The 21495-nt window shown below is 38.5% G+C and overlaps 1 protein-coding gene across 1 annotated transcript in view; it reads left to right on the top strand.

Moving 5' to 3' along the window:
• Positions 1-1512, top strand: part of STK32B (serine/threonine kinase 32B) — a 175221-nt gene extending 173709 nt beyond the window's left edge. The window contains exon 12 of the mRNA XM_008920905.3: positions 1304-1512. Within this exon, the coding sequence (XP_008919153.3) occupies positions 1304-1442 (139 nt within the window). The 3' untranslated portion in view covers positions 1443-1512. The remainder of the gene's footprint in view (positions 1-1303) is intronic.
• The last annotated feature ends 19983 nt before the right edge of the window (positions 1513-21495 follow it).

The raw sequence follows: 21495 nt of genomic DNA, 5'->3' as shown, positions 1-21495 counted from the left end.
AGTCACCATTAGGACAAATGCTTCTAGAAATTTGTTCCCCTAATCTGTTATTTTTTCAGTCTGTCTTACAGCTTTTCATTTCCTGTGTCTGTGCTTTTCAGCTTAAGTTTTTGGACAGTGTTTTCATTATTTTTAAATAGCCTCCTTTATTCCTCTGTTTTACTATTACAGAATTTTCATGTCCCTTCACATTGCCTTCTGAGTCTTCATTATAGTGTCTCTATAGTCTTTATGCAAAGTATTTTAGCCTTTGAAACTGACCCTTGAAATTTAATTTTTGCATGGTTTTCCATTAATGAGTATTTTTAATGTATTCAGTGTTACTTGCAAAGTTGCGGTTTTTTCGGAGTACGTCACATATACCATTTATAATCACTGTAACAAAGGGCTTCCTCCATAGTGTCTCTGGTGCTAAGTCTTGGTGCCTTTTTCAGGAATACATCAACAGGTGTTTCCCATTTTGAGAAGAGTCAGAGAAAAATTTCTTCAGAACAGCAGCTGTTCATGTTTTCAAAAAAATTGGTCCCTACCTCATAGCTTCCTCATGAATCTTTACATCCTTCTTGAAAGTACTTACACTGTGTCTGTGTTTGGAGGAAAACACTGAATATCACATAAATCACAGTGAAATCACAGAGGTTGCCAACACTGTAGAACAGGAATGATGAGAAGCTCTATGATAACACGATTGGTGGGACTGCAGGTGCTGCTAAAGCTGTTGCTGTTCTCTAGAGAATTATGCCAAGAAGAGAAAACTTTTCAGTCTTTAAACAACATAAGATTTTGTTGCTGTTGTTACTTGAAACCATTTACAAAGCTTTGATAACATATGAAGTAATAACAAGAGGAATACTGAATATACTTTCATCTCATGATTTTTTCTTTTACTGATAAAGGTTACTGATAACATCATAGGACAGCAGAGGGGAGCAGCTGCTTACTGCAGTTGTGTGCCCAGTCAACAGCCTTCATCAGTCTTGAGCTACCTGGAGGTTTTGCCAAGTTACAGTCTGAGCAGAGGTGCTAAAGCCAGAGAAAGAACTCTGCTCTGCTGGCTGGTTTTGATAGTTTTAATGGGAGTGGGATTTGACCAAGACCTAACTGCACATATTTAGGAGGAAGTAATCATCAGCATTTAGAAGAAATGGTAGCTATAAAGTTCAAGAAGTTAATAGAGATCAAATGGTGCAGGAATCTGTTTTATACCAAGGTGTATGTGGCTCTCCAAGGGGTAGGGAACAGCTGTCATTCCATACAGTTACCTGCACATAACAGCTATATCAATGTTTTTAACCTTTGACAGATTAAGAAGACAGCAGGACCAAGGTGGACAGACTTCCAGCATTGACAGCAGAGCATCACTTCAGAGCCACGAGAAACTCCAAGATGGACGAAACAACAATTTGCTGGGACACGGCTGCACAAGAGGCTGCAGCAGCTAGTGAGCTACAACCCCATGGAGCACATGCTTCCACGCGGGCAGGGGGAGGGAAGGTCCTCTCTGTGCACACCTTCACCACATGGATCCTGGGATGTCTGACCCCTCCAAAAGCAGGATTCCCAGCCAAGGACAAACCCACACAGCACAGCGGCTGAGATTTTCCACATACAACTCTGCTCTTTTGACTCTGCCACTGGAAAAATGACCATCAGCAGCAAAATACAATTTTTTAAGTAAGTGTGACTTTCGTTTTCAAAATCCTGGAAGAAAACTTGAAACAATTCATTGGGCAGCCTCTCAAAGATTACCGCATTCCTGGCTACTTGCAAGAGACAACCTTATATTGGGGCCAGACATATCTTGAAGGCTTTACGTTACCCCCTCTCTCTCAATTAATTAAAATGGTCCAGCTTGGAATTTTGTGAAACTGCTGGACACAGCTGTTTCTGAGCACCTCCTGTTGAGTTTATAACAGATGTACATGATGTAAATACATGAATGTATTGTCAAATAGGCCAAACACTGGCTAATTTCATTCAAATTCCTGAAACTCATTGAAAAAGTTGCAGCCTGAGTGTATTCACACTGTTCTTTAACATCTTGTGTTCTGCTTTGTAGTAAAAGATGTGACCCAGGCCAAGTCAAAGTTTTGATAGTGACTTTAGTGGATGCAGGATCAGACACATTAGTTATGTATGGTAACATGGCAAAGAAAGACCTTTCTATTTGTAACAACAGGCTTGCAGAGCCAGAGTTGAAAAGCAACTTAGTAAGGAAAGCTAAAAACATTAGGAATTTGCTCAGATCCATAATTAGGTGTTATAAAATGTGAAAAAGTTACATTTGTCTCTGTTTTCAGATCTATTCTGGATAACAAATATCTTGAATAGAAAGAAACATACTTTAGTCAAAATATTGCTGACATGAAGTCCTTTTTTTTTTTAAATGTCACCCACAATTCCAAACCTTTGTGGTATTTTACAAATTGTGCATCTACATTTTGATAATAAATGCATGTTAATTCTGTCCTATTGTCCTTTTATTTTGCAGAGTTACCATCTGTAGGCAAATTTCATTTCAACCTTTTAAAAAAATAAGTTATGCTTTTGGGAGTGAAAAGCATTTTATTTGTAATAATCTATTTTTACCATATTGTTTCCATTCTATCTTTTACAAAACAAAGTTCTTTGTAATTGAATCTATTTTGAAATTTTGTTTCACATTATATGTAATTCTGGTCACAATTTTTTCACAAATACAGATTTTTATTGCTCCATGAAATGATATGGTGTTCCTATTAACAGCAAGCAGTTTACAAAGGTACTAAGGTAAAGATTTTACATCTGTCATAAGCATGGTGTTAGTCTACTTGTTTAATTTGGGCATAGACTGGAATAATCATAAAATCAAGCAAAGGAGTAGAATTTCTCTGGTCGTAAGAGGACAGACTTCATTGCCTAGAATAAACTGTTTCATGTCCATCCTTTCTTATAATGACTTTTTTTTTTATTTTCTTGGCATTGGTTTCCTTTGGGAAGGACCAAAGTGGATAATATTTCACATAATTTCTGAAAACACCTATTGTCCTGTTCCAATCAAAATGCATTATGATCTTGGACCTTGAACTGGATCTTGATCCTGGAAAGAAAATGTTTATTTACTTGACTAATCCTACAGAAACTAATGTGACTACTCATAGGTAAATGTTTGCAGGACTCAGGTTATATAGACTAGAGCCATGGAATGTTTGTAAGCAGGACCACTAATTTATTGAAATTTTCCATGTACATTTTTCCAGTTGGAAAAACAAGGGGAAAAAAGGCAATTGCACATTTGCTTTACTTTCTGTGATTACAGTTATTTTGAGCAAAAGTTGTTGTGGGTGATTTTGTACAACATCAACCACATAGGATGTCACTATGCTAGCACCTTAATTTAGGCTGGGAAGGCATTTTTGAAGTTAATGTCTCAACTTTAAAGCCCTACTACATTTTAGTACATATTGGATCATCCGAATCAGATGCTTTTTGGATGATACAAAACTAGAAGATGTGTTCCAAGAGAGCACTAAGGCCATCTGCCCAGCCTTGGGCTTATAGACCACAGAAACAGGTGAGAAAAGATCTGAAATGGAACTTCCCCAAATGTGGCTCATGTGGATGTGAGGTCGGCATTGCCAGCCACTCTGCAGAGCCACTTCTGTCCTGCTGCACTGCCAGCTAATGAACACACAGCCCCCAGGAAGCCTGGGTTTATAGAATGAAAAGTTTATAGAATGAAAGATCCACAGCCTTTAGAGTGTAAGAAGTTCATTGGTGACTGCATTAAAAATTGGAGGAGTTTCCTGCAGATAGAATTTAATTAGCAGCAGGATTCTACCAAATATTTGCAGTCTGATCTGGCTGTTGCTGGGTGTCTTTGCCAATGTTTTACTAAGCTGCTTTTGAGAGCAGTCTGGTTATTCAATAGATTGCATCTACTTAAATATATTTGCACAGAGTATTGTGCATGAATGCAAGCTCACTCAGACACTTTAATTTCATGCTTGTTGTCACACAGTCATTTCTCAAACAACTCTACTGATTGCAAAAAAGTGAAATCACAGCACCAATCAGCTTTATCCACAGTTCATGGCACTTCCACTGACTGCAAACTGTACCTTTTGCTGCATATAATTATCTGTGTCAACTCGCATATAATTATCTTGTCCAGCTATACCATGGACAAGCAATACTGAATCAAAGAATCACAGAATGGTTTGGGTTGGAAGGGATCTTTGAAGATCATTCAGTCCAAATCCCTGGCAATGAGCAGGGACATCTTCAACTAGATCAGGTTGCTCAGAGCCCCATCCAATCTGGCTTTGAATATTTCCAGGGATGGGGCATCCACCACCTCTCTGGGACACCTACACTCTTATTTCATTTCTTCTTTTGACCAACATAGCCGTAAGGATCTGGAATGTCATGGGAAGCCCTGAAAATTGTTCAGAAGAGGACAAATAGAGGTCATTCTGAATAGTATGTGATTTGTGAGGACAGAACACATACTACAAGAAAAGTCACACAGCCTGGGAATACACTTGAGAAATGTTTGGTGGGACTTGTCTCCCTTAACTTTAGACATAAGAAACATGAGTTAGCCAGATCCAGGCTCAAAAATAAAGATGAAAAAGGAAAAAAAAACTTTTAAGACGTGGTGCACTTGCCCTGTCTTGACTGTCTGTTTTAGCAGATGGTTCTCTCTGTAGTTCTGCCTCCATGGAGTACAACATCAGTGTGCACAGCTCAGATGTGGGCATGCACATTGTGCATTGACCTCTAGTCAGATGAATTGCGTTTGTAATGGCACAGAAAACTTGTGGACATGCAACCTAATCCTTATGAAAAAATGGGAACATTTCTGATCATTTCAGTGGGAGTAAGAGAGATTTAAAATTTTCATCCCTACATGCAAAAGTGGTATTATATAAACAAGAAATTACACAAACATACTCTTGCCTTGCTTTCCAGCAGAAATGGAAACAGGGAGGGGTACCTAAATAAGACATAGAAGGTTTTTACAAAATACTTATATGGAGGAGAAAAAGAAAGAGGGGCAGTCATAAAACCAAAAGAAACTCCTTGGGACTCATTTATTCCATACAGCTTTATTGTCTTGCAAAAACAGCCAGTGATCTTAACTCCCAAAGTCTCATATGGTTTCTTCAAGTCATTTCAAGGATAAAAATATTTTTTCTCATTTCTGTTCCAAGGAGGAGGGAAAGAAGTCTAACACAGCTGGAAAAGCAGTTTGCTTCTACCACAGTTTATTACAGTGCCTCTTCCTCTGTGGTGCTGCAGTCCTGATCACACATGGGCGTTCCCACAGCATCACTCGGCATTAAACTCTGCCAGATTTACCTTCTGTTCAGTTTGCTCCTTCTACATTGTGTATTAAATACTGGCACAGTACTGTAAATGTTTAATTACCAACTGTCATAAAGTACACATGGCTGCTTTCATCTGTAGTCTTGAAAAAAATGATTAATGTAATATTTCCAGAAGATTTTCCTGTAGATTTGGGGGAATCGAAGGGTTGGTTATAGATCTTGGCACACTATTCAGAATGACAGCAAAGTATATAATAGAGGAAATACTAGGCACCAATCCATCCATTCCATTCATTTAGATGTTTTCTGCTTACAGAGACACGTGATCATTACTTCAAACTTATTTCTGACAGTTTAAACTAAACCTATATATTGGTGTAATGGGAGGTACTGAGAAGCTGCAGTTGGCTGAATCAGACACAAAGCATTTTTTAGTTTTCCAGGTGGTTAGGTGTGCTAACACTTCTGCTATGAAAAAAATTGACTGCCAACACAGAAAAAGCTTAGAGGTTTTGAACAGGTCTACAGTTTTGGTGGGAGCTGGAAAGCAAGGAGATATTCAAAGTGTATTAATTAAAAAACCCACAGATATCATCTGGTAGCCTCACTGCTCTAGTTTCTGCCCCCAAAAGAGACCTGGAACAAACCAGAAATCCTGCAAATAATCTCCATTATTTCTATATTTGACCCAGATTTCATTCATGGCAGAGCAAGTTCCTCTATGCAGACTCTGATTAAGAAGTAAGGAATGGCAAGACCCCACCTGTCAGCAGTGCTGGGCTGCTCAGACTCTGCCTTTTAGTGCAGCACAAGGGACAACAATTTACAGCACCTGCTGCAGCCAAAGTCATCAGTCCTGCTAGGAAAAGCAGGAATTATTTTTTCCTACATATCAGTTACAGTTCAGTCTCTTAGCACATGTGGTAAACTTTGAATGAGGGATGATGTAAAGCTTTTAGAGATCCTTCTGCTGCCACACAAAAACTTTCATGATAGATTGTTGTGATTTTTAAACAGGAGCTTTGTGCTCCTGGAAAGCATGCTAGTTCATCTTCTGGAGAGCATGCTAGTAGCTTAACTACTGATTCCTTATGCATATTGTGCTTAATCATCTCAGCTTCCATCAGAGTAGTTACATCTGTTTATCTGTATTTTAATGATTGGATCAGCTATGCTCTGGCCAGCAGGGAAAAATGGTTTGGTATTTTTAGCATGCATTTAGCAATGCAAATGAGGTTGCTATAATCGTGTTTGTGAGAAAACACACGGTTCAATCGGGACCTCAATAATGACTGATATTAGCTATGCTCTATATATCAATGAAATTGGCTCAGAGTCACAAAATCCCTCTTTTTGTCCTTTTTAATTGGAAAGGAGGAATGCATCTAATCAATTAAACCATTTTTTACAAAATTGCCCAACTGTCCTCATGAGTCCTCCCAGCAACTCAAAATTAAAACACAGGGCAGAAAGCTTTGCTGTTCAGTGTTTGGGGCTTTCTTTAAGTCCATTATAAACAACAAAGTAAGCATATAAAAACTTCTGTAGCTTTCAATATCCATTAAGAGACATAAAACTGAGAACAATCCTAAAATGTAAGTCCTTTTAAAATGTATGCCCATGAATACAGAGTTACGTAAAATCAGTCCCCTTTAAATGGAATTAAATTTAGTCATAGACACTTTCATGAGTACAATCACATTGGAACTAGTGCTCTAGACAATTTTTTGCACCTTACCTTCCACTGTTTTGATGTGTGCTATATTACAGCTCTAAAATTTTCCCACAGTGATTATTTTGTACTTGAAAAGTCCCTCTTGGAAGAGTACTGTACAATTTAATGAGTACTTTTCTATACAATATCGTAGCAAGTATAACATTCTTCAGTTTATGTGTAAAGGTATTGAGGCAATTTTGTTGTGGTTAACTAGAAATGAGACGATGCTCCAAGAATTGAGTCATAATAAATATGATATCCATACATCAAGGTAAGTCAGGTAATACTGCAAGGAATTTACAGTTTGAACAAGCTTTGTAAGATATATCTTTAAGCCAGGAATAAACTGGAAAAAGTATTCAGGGCAGCAGGCAACAGTGAAATCAGCTTAACAAATGTAATGAGCACCCATATAACGTAGATTTATGGATTTTTTTTCTGCATTCAATTATATGCAACATCTCCTTTCAGGTCATAAATTTCCCATGTATATTTGAAAGCTCAGGCTAAATAATTTTAGAGAGTACAGAAATGGCTGGAGCAGTGGTAGAGCCTGCTGCAGTGACACCAGGAGCTGTAATCAGTGCCTCATCCTCTGTCCAGCTCAGGTCAGTGAGAGCACACTGAGTAGAAGATCACTGCATCTGCAGAATCAAACCAAAGGCACATGTGGAGAGCTGAAATGAAGATGTCAAGAGGATGAGAGCTGCCATCAGAGCTGATTTGCTGCTTCTGCACCCCCTTGGTGAGAACCTGCATGGTTCCCTATAAATCCTGCCTTCCCCCTAGTCTGGCAGGGCACTCACTCCACCTGGCTGTGGAGCGCAAACATCCACAAGTGAACACTGCAGCACAAAAATCCATCCCAGCTGAACACCATTTTGACTGACACAGAACAATTACTGCCCTCCCCAGGTCCAGCCAAGCACCACCCCCAGGCACATCCCAAACTCACTGATCACCTGTCATAAAAAAGACACAGTTTTCCACCTACACTGTTCCTGTTGAGTCACAAACTCCAGGAATTCAAGGTCTTGGAATTGCTTAGAACCTGCTGAAACCCCACCAAGTCCACCAGTCAGAGTGTTTCAGAAGGTTTCCTGCAGCTAGCATTCGTCTTACTTCAGTATTAAGCTTAATATTATATTTTTCAGAGGCACACATTAATACTGAACAGCTAATAAAAAAGTAAGAACACTAAAGAGAGTAAGACTGCTTGTCCTCTATTTTAATACATATTTTAAAGAGATTTCTGAAATATGTTTTCCCCATCTTATAGGCACAGCTATTTGAGTAAGTAGCATAGTTTTTTTGTGCAAATGAGAGGCATAACCACACAGTATGAGCAGACAAATTGCCCTAAAAGTATGTAGCTGACAGTGTGCTCTCACATTATGGCAGGAACTTTCATTACCTTATTCTCATTATTTTCTTCAAGGTAAAGTATCTGCTAAAACTTGTAGCAGAGATATTAAATCCTACTGGTCAAATTGTGTGAACTATATTTAAAAATTTCATCTTAACAGTCTTTAATTTTATTCCACTTTTTTCTTATTTTGAAGACTAATAGGTCCACACAAATAGCCTTTTCTGAGTCCTTCATTAGTTCATATTACCCTCACTGTAATTTGTCTCCTCTTTAAATACACAAATATTCCCCTGGCACACACCACAAACACACTTCTCTGTTTTCCCCTCACAGGGTTTTCAGTCTTCCCACACAAATTAAGCTCTCTGTGTCTCTAAGATGAAGTGCTGCCTGTCTCTGGGAAAATCTTCTCTGTGAATAGTGCTGACTGTTTACAATTGCCCTATCAGGACTGTGAGTTATTGATATGAGGTTGCATTATCATATTTAAGATACATGAACTTGCTAGCACTTCATACTATCATGTTTCAAGTACTACAGGGTCTTGGGAAAAAGAAGTGAAAGTTTTTGGGGTTTTTTTTTGAATATCAGTACACATTGAGCAGCTATGTGCACAGCAAAGCTATGGGCTATTTTACTGCATGGGTTTAGCATATTTTTACTACAGCAATGCATTTAGCTCCCTGAGCTTGCTCCTTCCAACCTTGACTGTGTCAATACTGATTTTCACCTTCCACTCTGTTGTTCTGACACTCTTCTTGGTAGGACCAAGATGATTGGTTTACTGAGCCAGTATCTGTACCAGGGACATAGCCCTGCTTTTCTTGAAGAGTATACATATGTATGACCGGATTATTTGACTGTATTTTTCTCCTTGAAGAAAAAGGAGCATTACTTTATTTGTACTAGCTGAGAATAACAAATTAAACCTTTTCCATTTAGCACAATTCAAATAAAAGCTTTTCTCACTTCCTATCAACTGTTTCAGTCAGTTCACAAATGAACATTATGAGATTTAAAAGGTATTACCTACTGAAAATACGCTTGTATTTTTCTTGAAGACGTTTACTCTAAAACTCTTTCCATTAAAATAATGCAGCCATCCCTGTAATCTTTTACACTGTGATATGCTCATTATATGGCATATACATATTAATCTATAATTAAAAGTGTTGGCTGTGAGAGATACTTCTTAGTTCATCAGCCTCATGTTCACCAGTAGCTTTGGTATGTATATCCCTTTACAAATGACAAGTCAAAATACAGATAGGAAAACATACACAGGAAAACATTTGTAACACAGAAAACAGATTTTTCCCATCAATGGATGGCAGAAGGCTCAATCTTCCAAGCTAAATAATGTGCTTAAATATAATGAGATATAATGCAGCCACATCTGCAAGTATGTTAAAAACAAAAATCTTTCTTCCTTTGCCTCTAGGGATTTGAGATCTGCAGGCTTCCTGACAGAAAAGATAGAAATGGATGTTAAGTAGGTTGGAGAGAAGGGAGTGTTTCTAGGAGACAAAATAAACCCACTCTGTCCTAAGATTTGGAATCTGATAATTTCATGTTGTTAAATCATGTTTTCCCAAATAAGGGTGTTTTCCTTAGCATAAGAAGGTAAGATTAAACATAAAACAAGCATTTAAACATACCTGTGTTGCTCCAGCCATAGCTTATTGTTACCTGTATGTATCATATTAATAGGGAAAGTATTTTTGCAACAAGCTTTCTCTCATGTTATCAGATAAATTTCTCTGTTTCCATCAGAATTTTCTGAAGTTTTTTAAACGTCTCTTCTGCACCTCTTTGGTTTTGCCCTCTTTCAATGCCCCAGTGTTAAAGACCCTCTTCCTCTCTCAAGAATTTTCGCTTAACACTGAACTGAGCACCTCTGCTTCCCACCAAGTCTTTTCTTCAAATAAAATCAACTTTTTATTAGATTTAGTGACAGTAATTCTTTGTACTTCAAAGAAAGGTCTTCTTTAACCACACTGGATTCCATTTCTGCTGTGGAGATATGAAATCACATCTTTGGCAGTCTTTCCTAGACCAGCCTTAGCTGGATCTTCTGGATTTAGAATTTTGAGGTAGCTCTAATAAGGGACTTAAGTGGCTAAAATATTCAAGTGCTGGAAATTTAGGTGCCTGAGCTACAGAGCCCAAGGAAACCCAGAACCATGTACTTAGAGTCTCCTCTTTCCTTTTACTTCACAGGGAGACCTCAGGGCACTCCACAGGAAGACCTCACAGGCATCTCAGGGACCTGAGCAGTTCTGTCACACATGCAGAGGTCACCAGTAAAAGGTCCTAAGCACTAGGGTGTGTCTAAAAGTCCTATTTTTCTTGAGGCAATAAGACCTCCATCTAGCTAGACCTACAGCTGTCCTAGAGATAGTATACTCCTAGATCAGCACTTACTATGACAGCGTAACACTGAGAAAATTATTCCAGAAAATGGAAAACTTGTGTGTTAAACTTTCCAAAGTCCAGGGAGTTTAAAATACATCCTTCCAGGAGAGTGGCCACACAGTAGAAAGAAACATGTTTCCCCCCCCCAGTTCTCTGAAGAATTCCAGATTAACATGACCATTTTACAAAGCTTCAATCTGGGGGTGGGGGGAGTAGTGCAATGCTATGAAAGAAAACAAGATTTCCTTATACAGAGGACTGTTAAGAAGAGCACAATGCACACAGTACACTTGACATAAAATTAAGGAAAAAATCTCTAAATACATGCTGTTCAAGTACCACATCTATATTACTTGCTCTCAAGATCAGCTACAGGACAAAAAGTTACTGTTCTCTAATCAGTATTCATATGTAAGTGTTCAAATTGTAACTCAGAATCCTGAGAGACTGGAACGCTTCTCGGTTCCATCTTTTTAAAATGAGAATGAATTCTATTTCAGTGTTAGCTTTGATGTATTTCAGGCATTTTTTTCCACATCAGTTAGAAGAAAATTATTTGCTTCAGCAAACCTTAATGCCTGTATGTTTTTGGTTTTGTCTTTCACTAGATGACAAACATTTTCTTAGATGGCAAATATTTTTTTTAGGTAAGTCCAACCATTTTATGAAAGTACATTTAAAAACAATTATATAATATAAGACATACTAGAAATGAGGCTTGGTTTTGAATTTATATTATTCAAAACACAACTACATTTAATGATCCCTTCTGTTGCATGAAAAATACGGCATAGTGGATGGGGCAAGTTAGAAAAAAAATTTGTAATACAAAATGCATTTGGCAAGAGCCTCCATTAACAATAATGCAGATTTTTTTTTTTTTCCCAAAAGAACAAAGGTGTGTATCACAGGGCAACATGGGGCTCAGAAGGCTAAAAAAGTGAACACCATTCAGCCAGCCTGTAAGGCAGTCCATCAACAAAATGTAGAGGAAAGAGAGGAATGTGCAGTGAGCACAAAATAAGGAGCACTACATCCTTTTTCTTTTATCAAGAAATCCCGTTACCTGAAAAGGTCTCTTCAATGTAAAGGATGCAATGGAGGCTACTAGTGCTATTATAGATCCATTTCCATTGGAAGATCAAAGCAGCAACATAAAAGCAAGTGTCAGCTGAAGTACTTTCTTCTACTTTCAAGGTAAAAGGTAAAAGCCACTGAACGGAAATCTATGAAAATGTTTTCTTCTGATATGCTGATGGTAATTTTCCTGACTGATATTAACCCTGTTAAATAGCCATCAGTGTCTGCTCAAAAAGGAAGAGCCCCTCCCCAAAGTACATCTAAAGGAAAGATGGCCAGCAATGAAAAATTCAAGCCTTTTACTTTCCACTAAACATGAACAAATGCATAGACAAATTAAATATGAACAGATATATAGAAAACCATCATTTACACTGGAAGTAGTTTTGGTCCCTTGCCTACCACTTCATATTTTAATGAATCAATGATTGATATTCTATCCAAGTCTGGTATATGGCTCGAGTTGATTTATTTTCAAGAGATATAGCTTTGTCCATTCACTTCTTACTGAGAAGGAAGATAGAGAACTGTATTTTGCTATACTTACCTTTAAATAATCTGCCTACATCTCTAACAGCTTTCTCACCTGGTGTCCCCAACTCTGCAATCTGATGCAAAGAAATCATCACAGCACACAGTTTGGGCTTCTTTGCAAAGGCACAATCTAAGACACGTGGCACCTGAGCACAGCCCCCAGTTCACACTGTCTAAAGATTCGAGTGAAATCAAGGCCAAGTGCTTTCCAGCCTCATCCACAAGCTGCTCTCAGGACCCCAGATTATCCCATCCCTGTGATATGTTTTGTACCCAATTAAAACCAAGTAGACTGGGGAGAAGGACACAGGTCACAGCGTGCTTGGATCCTCTCTGTGATAACAAGACCCACTAGCATTTTGCATCAAATTTATTAAAACACTAAGAAACCTAAACCCAAAATTATAAAAGATATCAAAGCCTTCCTTGGTAGACCGTTCACTCAGTGCTATTGTGATGTGTTTGTGAACTGAGGGAGCTGGAGCAGTACCTGTGGAGGAGAAGGAGCAAAGGTGGTGGTGCTGGTGGTAAAGCAGAAATGAAAATGCCTGGGCTGAAAAGCTGAGTCTGAGAAAAGAGTAAGAGAAAAAGAAGGAAAGAGGCTACAGTCTGAGCAAGGAGATTGGTCTGGAGATTAAAGTTCAGACAGCCAAGAGATATGGAGCCTAGGACTGTCAGAGTTTGGTCAGGAGGAGGCAGCAGGTTGAATAAGTAAGGAGAGGAAAAACACAACAAACAAGGGCATGGGGGGACCTGGGGTGCAAATGGATCTGAAAGACCAGGACAAAGCAGATTCTTGAGGAATGGATGGAAGAGTTAGTGCCCAGTGTGTCATATTTCCTTTAAGAGCCTCGATTTTCCACTGTCCCCTGGTGTTAGAAAATGCTGTGAATCTTCCAGCAAAGCACATCTCACCCCTCTGTAGTTGCCCATGGAGAAATAAAGAGAAATAGGGAAAATACAACTACTGGGAACAGCAGCCTGTGCAACAGAGTCAGTTCTTTCAGGTTTGCAGAGGAAACATGAGTGTAAATGAGGTACTGGATGATTAGAGTTCACCAGCTCCCATGAACATATTTTTCCAAAAGCATTATTTCAGGAGCAGAAGGTGCATTTGTTCATTTTGAAACAACTGAAGCACTCTCACAGCAGAGGCTTTCAGTGGCTCCAAAACTGGAGGGCAGTAAAGCTGACACGTATGACCTGCCAGGACTCAGGAAGTTGGGGCACAGGCTGGCAGGAAAGGCTCCTCCCTTGGAAACTGGATTTCTGCAAATTCTTCATTATCTGACAGAAAAAGCTCTCTTGTAAAACAACTACCAGCTCAAAGAAAAAGGAGAGTACTGGTTTTCTGGGTTCTTGACAGATCTAGTTATTTTCACACAAAAACATTATTAAGATATGGTTATGGAAAACCAGGGGAAAGTTAGAGTGCCAGGAAAAGGAGGATCAGCACGAGAGCCCACAAAAACAGGTTCAAAGTCCAAAGGCAATTTAGCAGACTCAGTGGAAAACTTCTGATTTTCTTTTCTTTAAAGACCAGCAGTATTTTTCAGAAAGGTTTTGTCTCTTCTACAGGGGATTGTTTAATGGCCAGCAATAATGGCCAGCAATAATGGCCAGTGTTGCTATTACCCAAGTAATGAGAAAAGCAGCATCCCAGATTTATAGCAACAAAGATTTTTGGAGCCTCAGTAGGATTTAGATGGAAGCAGGATGTGGTAAAGTCCCTTTCCAATGTCAACATCCTCTCTTCTCATTTGTTTATCAGTGGTGGGGCTTCAACAAGAGTCCTGTCAAATGCATCCACAGAGAAAACTTTCCTCTGGCTATGCTTAATGGCCTTTCCTTTAATATTGGATTGGACAGTGTTCAGGCAGAGAAGAGCACTGAACAAGGATTTCTCCCCACTTTATGTGAGATTCCTGGTCACTGAGTTGTTGAAAGGGAAGAACCATCTTCACCTTGGAAGAAAGGTTTTAAAAGGAAAGGTCTCACCTGCATGGTAGAAACACAAGCTCTTGCCTGCTTGCAGCCCAGTGCTACAGACCCTGAATGAGAAACACCTATGCACAGGATCCTGAGGCAATCAGAGCCTGCAAGAATCCTGTTGAAGGTATTTATTGCTCACGTTACACAGTGTGGATGGACTACTTGAGAAATTTCATGAATACACATTAGTTTTTAATATAAAAAAAGTAGAAAAGAAATTGGGCTTGCTCATCTTTGATTCCATTTGCTGTCAAGACTGAATGTTCCTAGTTTTTCTTTTATTTGTTTAGGATCATGTATTATTTCAAGAGTCAGTGTCCGGTCTCAAAAAACCCAACAGAAACCATTTATAAAAGCTAGCAATTCCCAGGCTGCAAATGCCATGGGACTTTGGTACTCTGCAACAGAACAACATTCCACCTCTTTAAAATATAGTGATGGGAAAGGGAAACTGCAGACACGAGCGGAGCCCTGAGTCCCTCACAAGGCAGAAGATGTAACAACAAAACTACACTTGCAAAATCCCACAGACAGTCCTGTGTCTTGTGAAAATGAGCAGTTGATAGACAGTGATTTGGAGCAATTTTCCTCTGAGTAATCAGCACCCACTTAACCACAGGGATAGGCTGTTGCCGTGCCTCCTGCTCAAGGAGAAGTGGCTGTGCAGGCAGCTCAGAGAAGGAATCAGGCACCAAGCTTTGATCTACCAGGAAATGAGCACTATGCTGGCTGATGCCATCAGGCCCTAAGTAAAGCAGGAGTGCAGGATTTTTGGTCTCAATCAATGTCTGGATTCAGCAGGATGGGAAGTGAAAGAAACCCCACTTTTCTAATCTTCCATTATGGTGATTTCATGAGGTTTAATGGATAAGTATTGGTAGTCTTTTAAGTACATCTATGTTAAGATTACCTTCTTACAGACTTGTATTTTATGCAAGCATTCAGCACCTGTCTCCCTCTAATTTTGATTCCTTTTCCAAAGAGCTTTTGCACCTTTTCACATTGTTTTATTGTACATCTTTATCAAAGGTGAGACATTCACATGGAAAGTAATCCACAACAGAGGAAAGACTCCTGGGCACTGCCAAGGCGCCAGTGGAGATTGAAGGTTCAAGTGCATGACCAGATAATTTTAATATCTCATTTGAGATTCTGACTTGCACTTCAGGAGCAAGAACTAAAGATCCTTGTTTCTCAACACAATGTGGTTGCTTGTAACAGGAGCCCCACCAGCAAGCACCCAAACACGTCTAGCAGTATGCAGCAGATATTGCACATAAATGCTTTGAGGTAAATGATAAGGAAAAGCTGAGGGTAGGAATAAAACCAAACCCTTTGCCTATAGCTTCAGAAATCATCTATTCCTTTCACACACAACAGGATTATGGAATGAGATGTGGAGTGTACTCCCATTTTACCTGTTTGAGATGTCTGGTGTGTGCCTGGTGAGCAGGTGTGTGTCGGGTGAGGGGAAGCCCTATGAGGAGCAGCTGAGGCCGCTTGGTCTGTTCAGCCTGGAGAAGGAGAGACTGAGGGGAGACTTCATTGCAACTTCCTCATGAGGGGAAGAAGAGGAGCAGGCGCTGACCTCTTCTCTGTGGTGACCAGTGACAGGACCCAAGGGAATGGTCTGAAGTTGTGTCAGGGGAGGTTTAGGTTGGATATCAGGAAAAGGTTCTTCACCCAGAGGGTGGCTGAGCACTGGAACAGGCTCCCCAGGGAAGTGGTCACAGCACCAAGCCTGACAGAGTTCAAGGAGCATTTGGACAATACTCTCGGGCACGTGGTATGATTCTTGGGAATGATCTTGTGCAGGGCTAAGAGCTGGACTCGATGTGGGTCCCTTCGAGCTCAGCATATTCTGTGACTCTTCAGGCTCTGGCTTGAAATGAAAAAATGAGCTGACCCTTCATAAAAAAAAAACAAAAACAAAAAAACCAACACAACCAAAAAAAACCCAGTATAGGGACTTCAGTCCAGGAGGTTAAAAGAATCAAAGCCTAGATGAGACCCAGGAGTTCCTCCTCTGGTCTGTGGGCTGATGCTGGTCCCAACAAGCACGCATGCTGCCTGGCATGGGGAGTGTCCTTCCCCAGTTTATGCTGCCCCACTTCTGCCCAGGGAATCAGGTGGAATGTCTCTGCAAAACCAGGTATCTTGGATCTGTTCACTAATGTTTTATTCTCACATTACACTGTCACTGTAAGCCAAGATAATAACACTTTCTTACCTGTGTGCCTGATAATGAATTGCTCTAATTTCCTCAGTTTCCATGCATTCATTCTTGTCCTGTGTTCAGTTAATTGAGTTACAAAGGAACTTTTAAGCTCTTTGGAAAAGGTTAATTATTGAGAAGTAGTTTTCTATTTTTAATATTTGATTGGAGTCATAATTTAAGACAGCATAGCATGTTTTGTCTCAATCACACATTCCTGCTAAGCTCAACAAAGGAAACCGATGGCGTATTAAACTCTCAGATGTGTAGGTTTACAGTGCACATGGACACAACTCTCAAGTTCTTCCACATACTCTTAAGTCTTTTGGGCTTGCCTAGATTAGGCAGTATTTGTAGTCTTTGGCTTTCATCTAAGGTGCTTGAATGGAAGCTGAAAGCAATGACAAATAATATTTTATTCTCCTGTACTGTTAATGTCAAGTCATTGTGTTTACTATTTTTTATTCTCCCTTTTAAAATCTTACCATTTTAATGTTATCAGTTTTGTTATGTGTCTCCACATTTTTCCTCCCTGACTCCTTCCAAACAATTGCTGTGATGCTGTTGACTTTTTCTCCTTATTAGGGAGAAAAAGCTTATTAGCTTATTAGGGTCAACAGGAATTTAATACAGTCTACTGGTAATGCTATCTTTATGTAGAATTAAAATTCAGCTGTCATTGAAGATCTTTTGGTGTTTACATCAAAAGAAGTAATATAAAGGTGTAGAGGAAATTGCAATACTTTTGAAATCCATGAAAGTTTTACCACTGATTCCCATTGAACCAGGATTTCACCCTTGAGAAGAACCAAGAGTCAGTGTCGGCACTGGACTAGTTTGGTCTGGGGGTGGAGTCCCTCAGAGAAGGTAATTATATTTTTCATTGCATCTTCTATAAAAATTTCTTGGAATGGGAGGTGTCTAGCTATTCCAATTTTTCTCGAAATTTAGGTAAATGTGTCATATTCTAATAATATTCATCCTTACACAGACTGTGCTGATATTAATTCTGTATTAATATTTTATTTCCTAGAAATAAAATTCACAGTCTTTTTTTTACTGTATATAGAGATGAAAAGGTGGGAGTGAAAACCAGCTACAGAAATGTGCAGTAGCCTGTGGCTTTGAATTAAATCTCGCCATTTCAGTGGAAATTCTAAGTATACTATTGCTCAGAAAATATAGAAGAATAATGGCAGGCATAGAAATATAAATTTCTCAGAAAATAAGTTAATTTATACTTTTTTAAAAAATAATTTTCATAATTTTTAATTCTTTTTGACAAAGAGAAAGTTTGTCTTTTTTCTTTTGGGAATGAGAAAAATCAAACTGAGACAATGTTAAATACTTTTCTGCAGATCGTTTCACAATTAAAAAAAAATGTAATTGAAATAAAAGAATATCCCATAGAATGTAAACTATGGTTAGAGATATTTCTAACTTGTTTCTCAATAGTTACAAAACTCCAACTTGTTTAAAATTTTTTTATGCATTTAGTGTGCTGAGATTCAGCTTATTGCTTAGCCATGTTAGCAACAGTCCACAGGTCCACAAGCACCTACACTTCTGAAAAAATAGGCTCATTTTCTGCATTTCACTCCTTCAAGCTCCTTCTCAGCTAAGTGGTGACTGTAATAGCTTGTGTTGTAATAGAATTTCAGGAGGTGTGTTACACAAAACACTACAACAAACATGAGGAAAAGGTCTAGTATTAGACTGAGTAATCAGCGAAATCCTTTATTCAGAGTGGGCATGGGAGTAGCTCAGCAGTACTTCAAGTATTTAAGATGCACATTTTTTTTCGACTGCAGAAAATATCCCTAGAATGTAATAAAGAGAAGGTTAGAAAAATCTAATTTCCCAAAGCCTTATTGGTTATTTATGCACCAAAAGCTGGTATTTTGTTGTATTTTTTTTCTGTAAAGTATCTGCTAGAGAGGCCACTCAAATCTGCCGCATTACTTAGATGAATGCAGCCTCAGCCCAAGCTGAACTGACAGAGAACATAGTTCCTGTTATCAACATGTTAATTGCTAAGAGGGGAAAATTTAGGATGCCAACCATTCTATCTGGGGGTGTGTTCATCTGGAAGTTTGTCACTGTTCCTATTTGATCCTCCAAGAATGGCTTGCTGTTAAATGACACTCTGTTTCAGCCATGACCTATTTTATGGGGACCTTAGAAAAAAAGAAGTGAAAAATTAACTTTTAGTTATAGAGCAAATCAGAAAAATCTTGATTGTTCAGCCCAAGAACTTAAGCCTATATGGGATAAAAAGAAAAATAATTTATGCAAGACTTACGCTTTGTAGTCTGTCTCAAAGCTAAATGAGACTTACCATGAAAATAAATTTGGAATTTGAGGACCTGGAAAAAGTAAAGAATGATGGAAATAAAATATATGGACCTAGAGATTCAATCCTCAGATCAGTGTTTTAAAATAAACCTAAACTCCATGAATTACTCACTTAATTAATTGAAGTACTGAAATTAATTTCCCGCTGTAATAGATTTTCTAATAGCTTCAGCTGAACAATTTATTTGCTCTGTTTGAGGCTTTTATGCAATTGATTGATTAGTGAACAGTTTTGCAGTTTAATAGTAAATATCTGTAGTGGGTTGCATGATTTAATGGCAAAAGAATTCAGTGCTAATTTACTATGAGATTGGAAAATACAAAACCATTGTGGTTCAGTTGTTGGCAGTTGCTATGGCTGAGTTATATAAACACAGGGGCCAGCATCTCTCCAAGAACAGCGGTAGCAGTTAAGAGACCCATCTGTGCCAGGCTGGTTGACAAAATGTGTTTAGAAAAGATAATTGTTGACCAGACCCCAAATTCTCTGAATTGAATGAAAAGCCTCTCAATGTCATTAGGAAATCTGGAATCAGGATCTTTGTTTCACTATTACATTTCAGGCAATGTCTGTGATCTACCACATTTCAGAAGGCAGTAATTCTTGGTAAACACTGATTTTCTTCATTAGAACAATTTTTGTTCAGGATTCACTCTGCCTGGATTTTAGCACAAAAAATTGCCATAAATGTAGCTTGGGTTAAATTAGTTCTGTCCTACTCTTACACTCATTTGAAAATACATAGGTAATATCATCTAAATCCACAGTCCCATTTAACAGCAAGAACTGCTCTACTGTCCAGGATTGCTATTGTTCCTAGTTCTGAATATTTCTCATGACTGTTTTAGCAATGTTCTTCCAGGAATCCATCATCCTTGCTCACATCCCGCATCATTTGCACTCCTCTGAAACTGTACCCAGTTTTTAAAAGGAATTCAGAAGTATGTCTATGCTGCTAAAATTTTTATCACTAAATATAAATACAATAATTGATTATTCAATTGAATCGGGGGGGGGGGGAAAAAAAAAAATAAATAAATTCACAGTAGTCTTGCAGGCTATTTGAGGGGAATATCATGACATTTTAAAAATGACATCTCATTCAGTATCCTAGACAAAATAAGTTGATTGCTCTGTAGAGAAAATAAGCCAAAATAAGCATCTTGAGAATATACCTTTCTCTGTTGTTTTCAAAACCAAAATAATAGAATCATGGAATAATTTGCGTTAGAAGGGACCTTTAAAGTTCATCTAGCCCAAGCCCCCTGCAACATCTTCAACTAGATCAGGAGGTTGCTCAAAGCTCCATCCAAAATAAGAGTTAAAATAAGAATGAGAGGACAACTACTATATGACATTTCTTGGTCACATATAAAACTCAATTTTACATTGAGTTTCAATGTAATTTCATGTTGTCACAGAAAAACAGATTATTAGGGGATTACTTATCAATGAAGAAAACCTGTAATGAACTTAGGAGATATAAGCAGTTGCAAAATACAGCAGCTTACTGTACTAGTTCTACTTCAAGAAAAGAAAATAACAGTCTGATATTACCAATGCATTATATCCCCACAGAAAATGAATCACTGCTCCTTCACCCACTGATCTATCATTTTGGAAAGTGCACTTTCTAACTGATTGCAAATACTAAGCCGAACTTACATATCAGGTGCCAAAATATTTTAATAATATATCATCCTAGAGATGTAGATGAATGAGTGAATTTTGACAAGTGAAAACACTCAAAAAAACCTGGGGAGATATTGAAAAAGAGGGAGAAAAATGGTCTGGGAGTTAAAGTACTGAGCTGTTACTCTGTTCTCAGCTCTGCCACAGACTCCTGGTTTGACCTTTAGCAAACAGGTTTGTCATCAGCTTTCCCAGGTGCTAAACCAGACCTCTAATGCCTCAGCTCTTCCTCCATACAAGAAAAATGATCCTTCCCTAGAAAGCAGTTGTGATGATGCATTGTGAGAGGTTTAGACAGTGTAGTGATAAGCAGCGTACGAAAACAAACTACAGCAAGATAAAGCTTGTACCGTCAGTCACCAATATGTGAGGAGGTGTTTTTCAAAGTGACATTTTCGTATTATTTACTATAAAAATGGGAAATTTTTACTTCTCTTTTCAACTGTACAACTATTGTACAGTAAGCATGTAAACACAGACAGCTTAGAAATAAAGCAGGTAAGGGTAGATTTGTGAACTCCAAGTGATGTCATGCAGTGCTAAGACTCATATTCAGACCTCTTCCTTTGATGACCATGTGTGCTGAGGAGAAATGTGGCTCCAAGAGGGCAGCTCTGGCCAGAACAGGAGTTAAAGATGGACAGACTGCAGAAAAGAGTCACTTTGAAGCAACTTGGCACACTTATTTATGTCCTATGTCAACTCCTATTTATATAAAACAAAAAAAATTATGTGCTACTTAGGAAATAGACCTGTGGATCTCACTGCCAAAAATGCTGCAAGTGCTAACATTACAAGGGTACTAGGGTAGAG

This window comes from Manacus vitellinus, unplaced genomic scaffold, assembly GCF_001715985.3.
Source record: "Manacus vitellinus isolate BGI_N305 unplaced genomic scaffold, ASM171598v3 scaffold_0_pilon, whole genome shotgun sequence".
Taxonomy (NCBI): domain Eukaryota; kingdom Metazoa; phylum Chordata; class Aves; order Passeriformes; family Pipridae; genus Manacus; species Manacus vitellinus.
The sequence above is the reverse complement of the archived record's forward strand: the minus strand, read 5'-3'. Positions and strand labels throughout refer to the sequence as shown.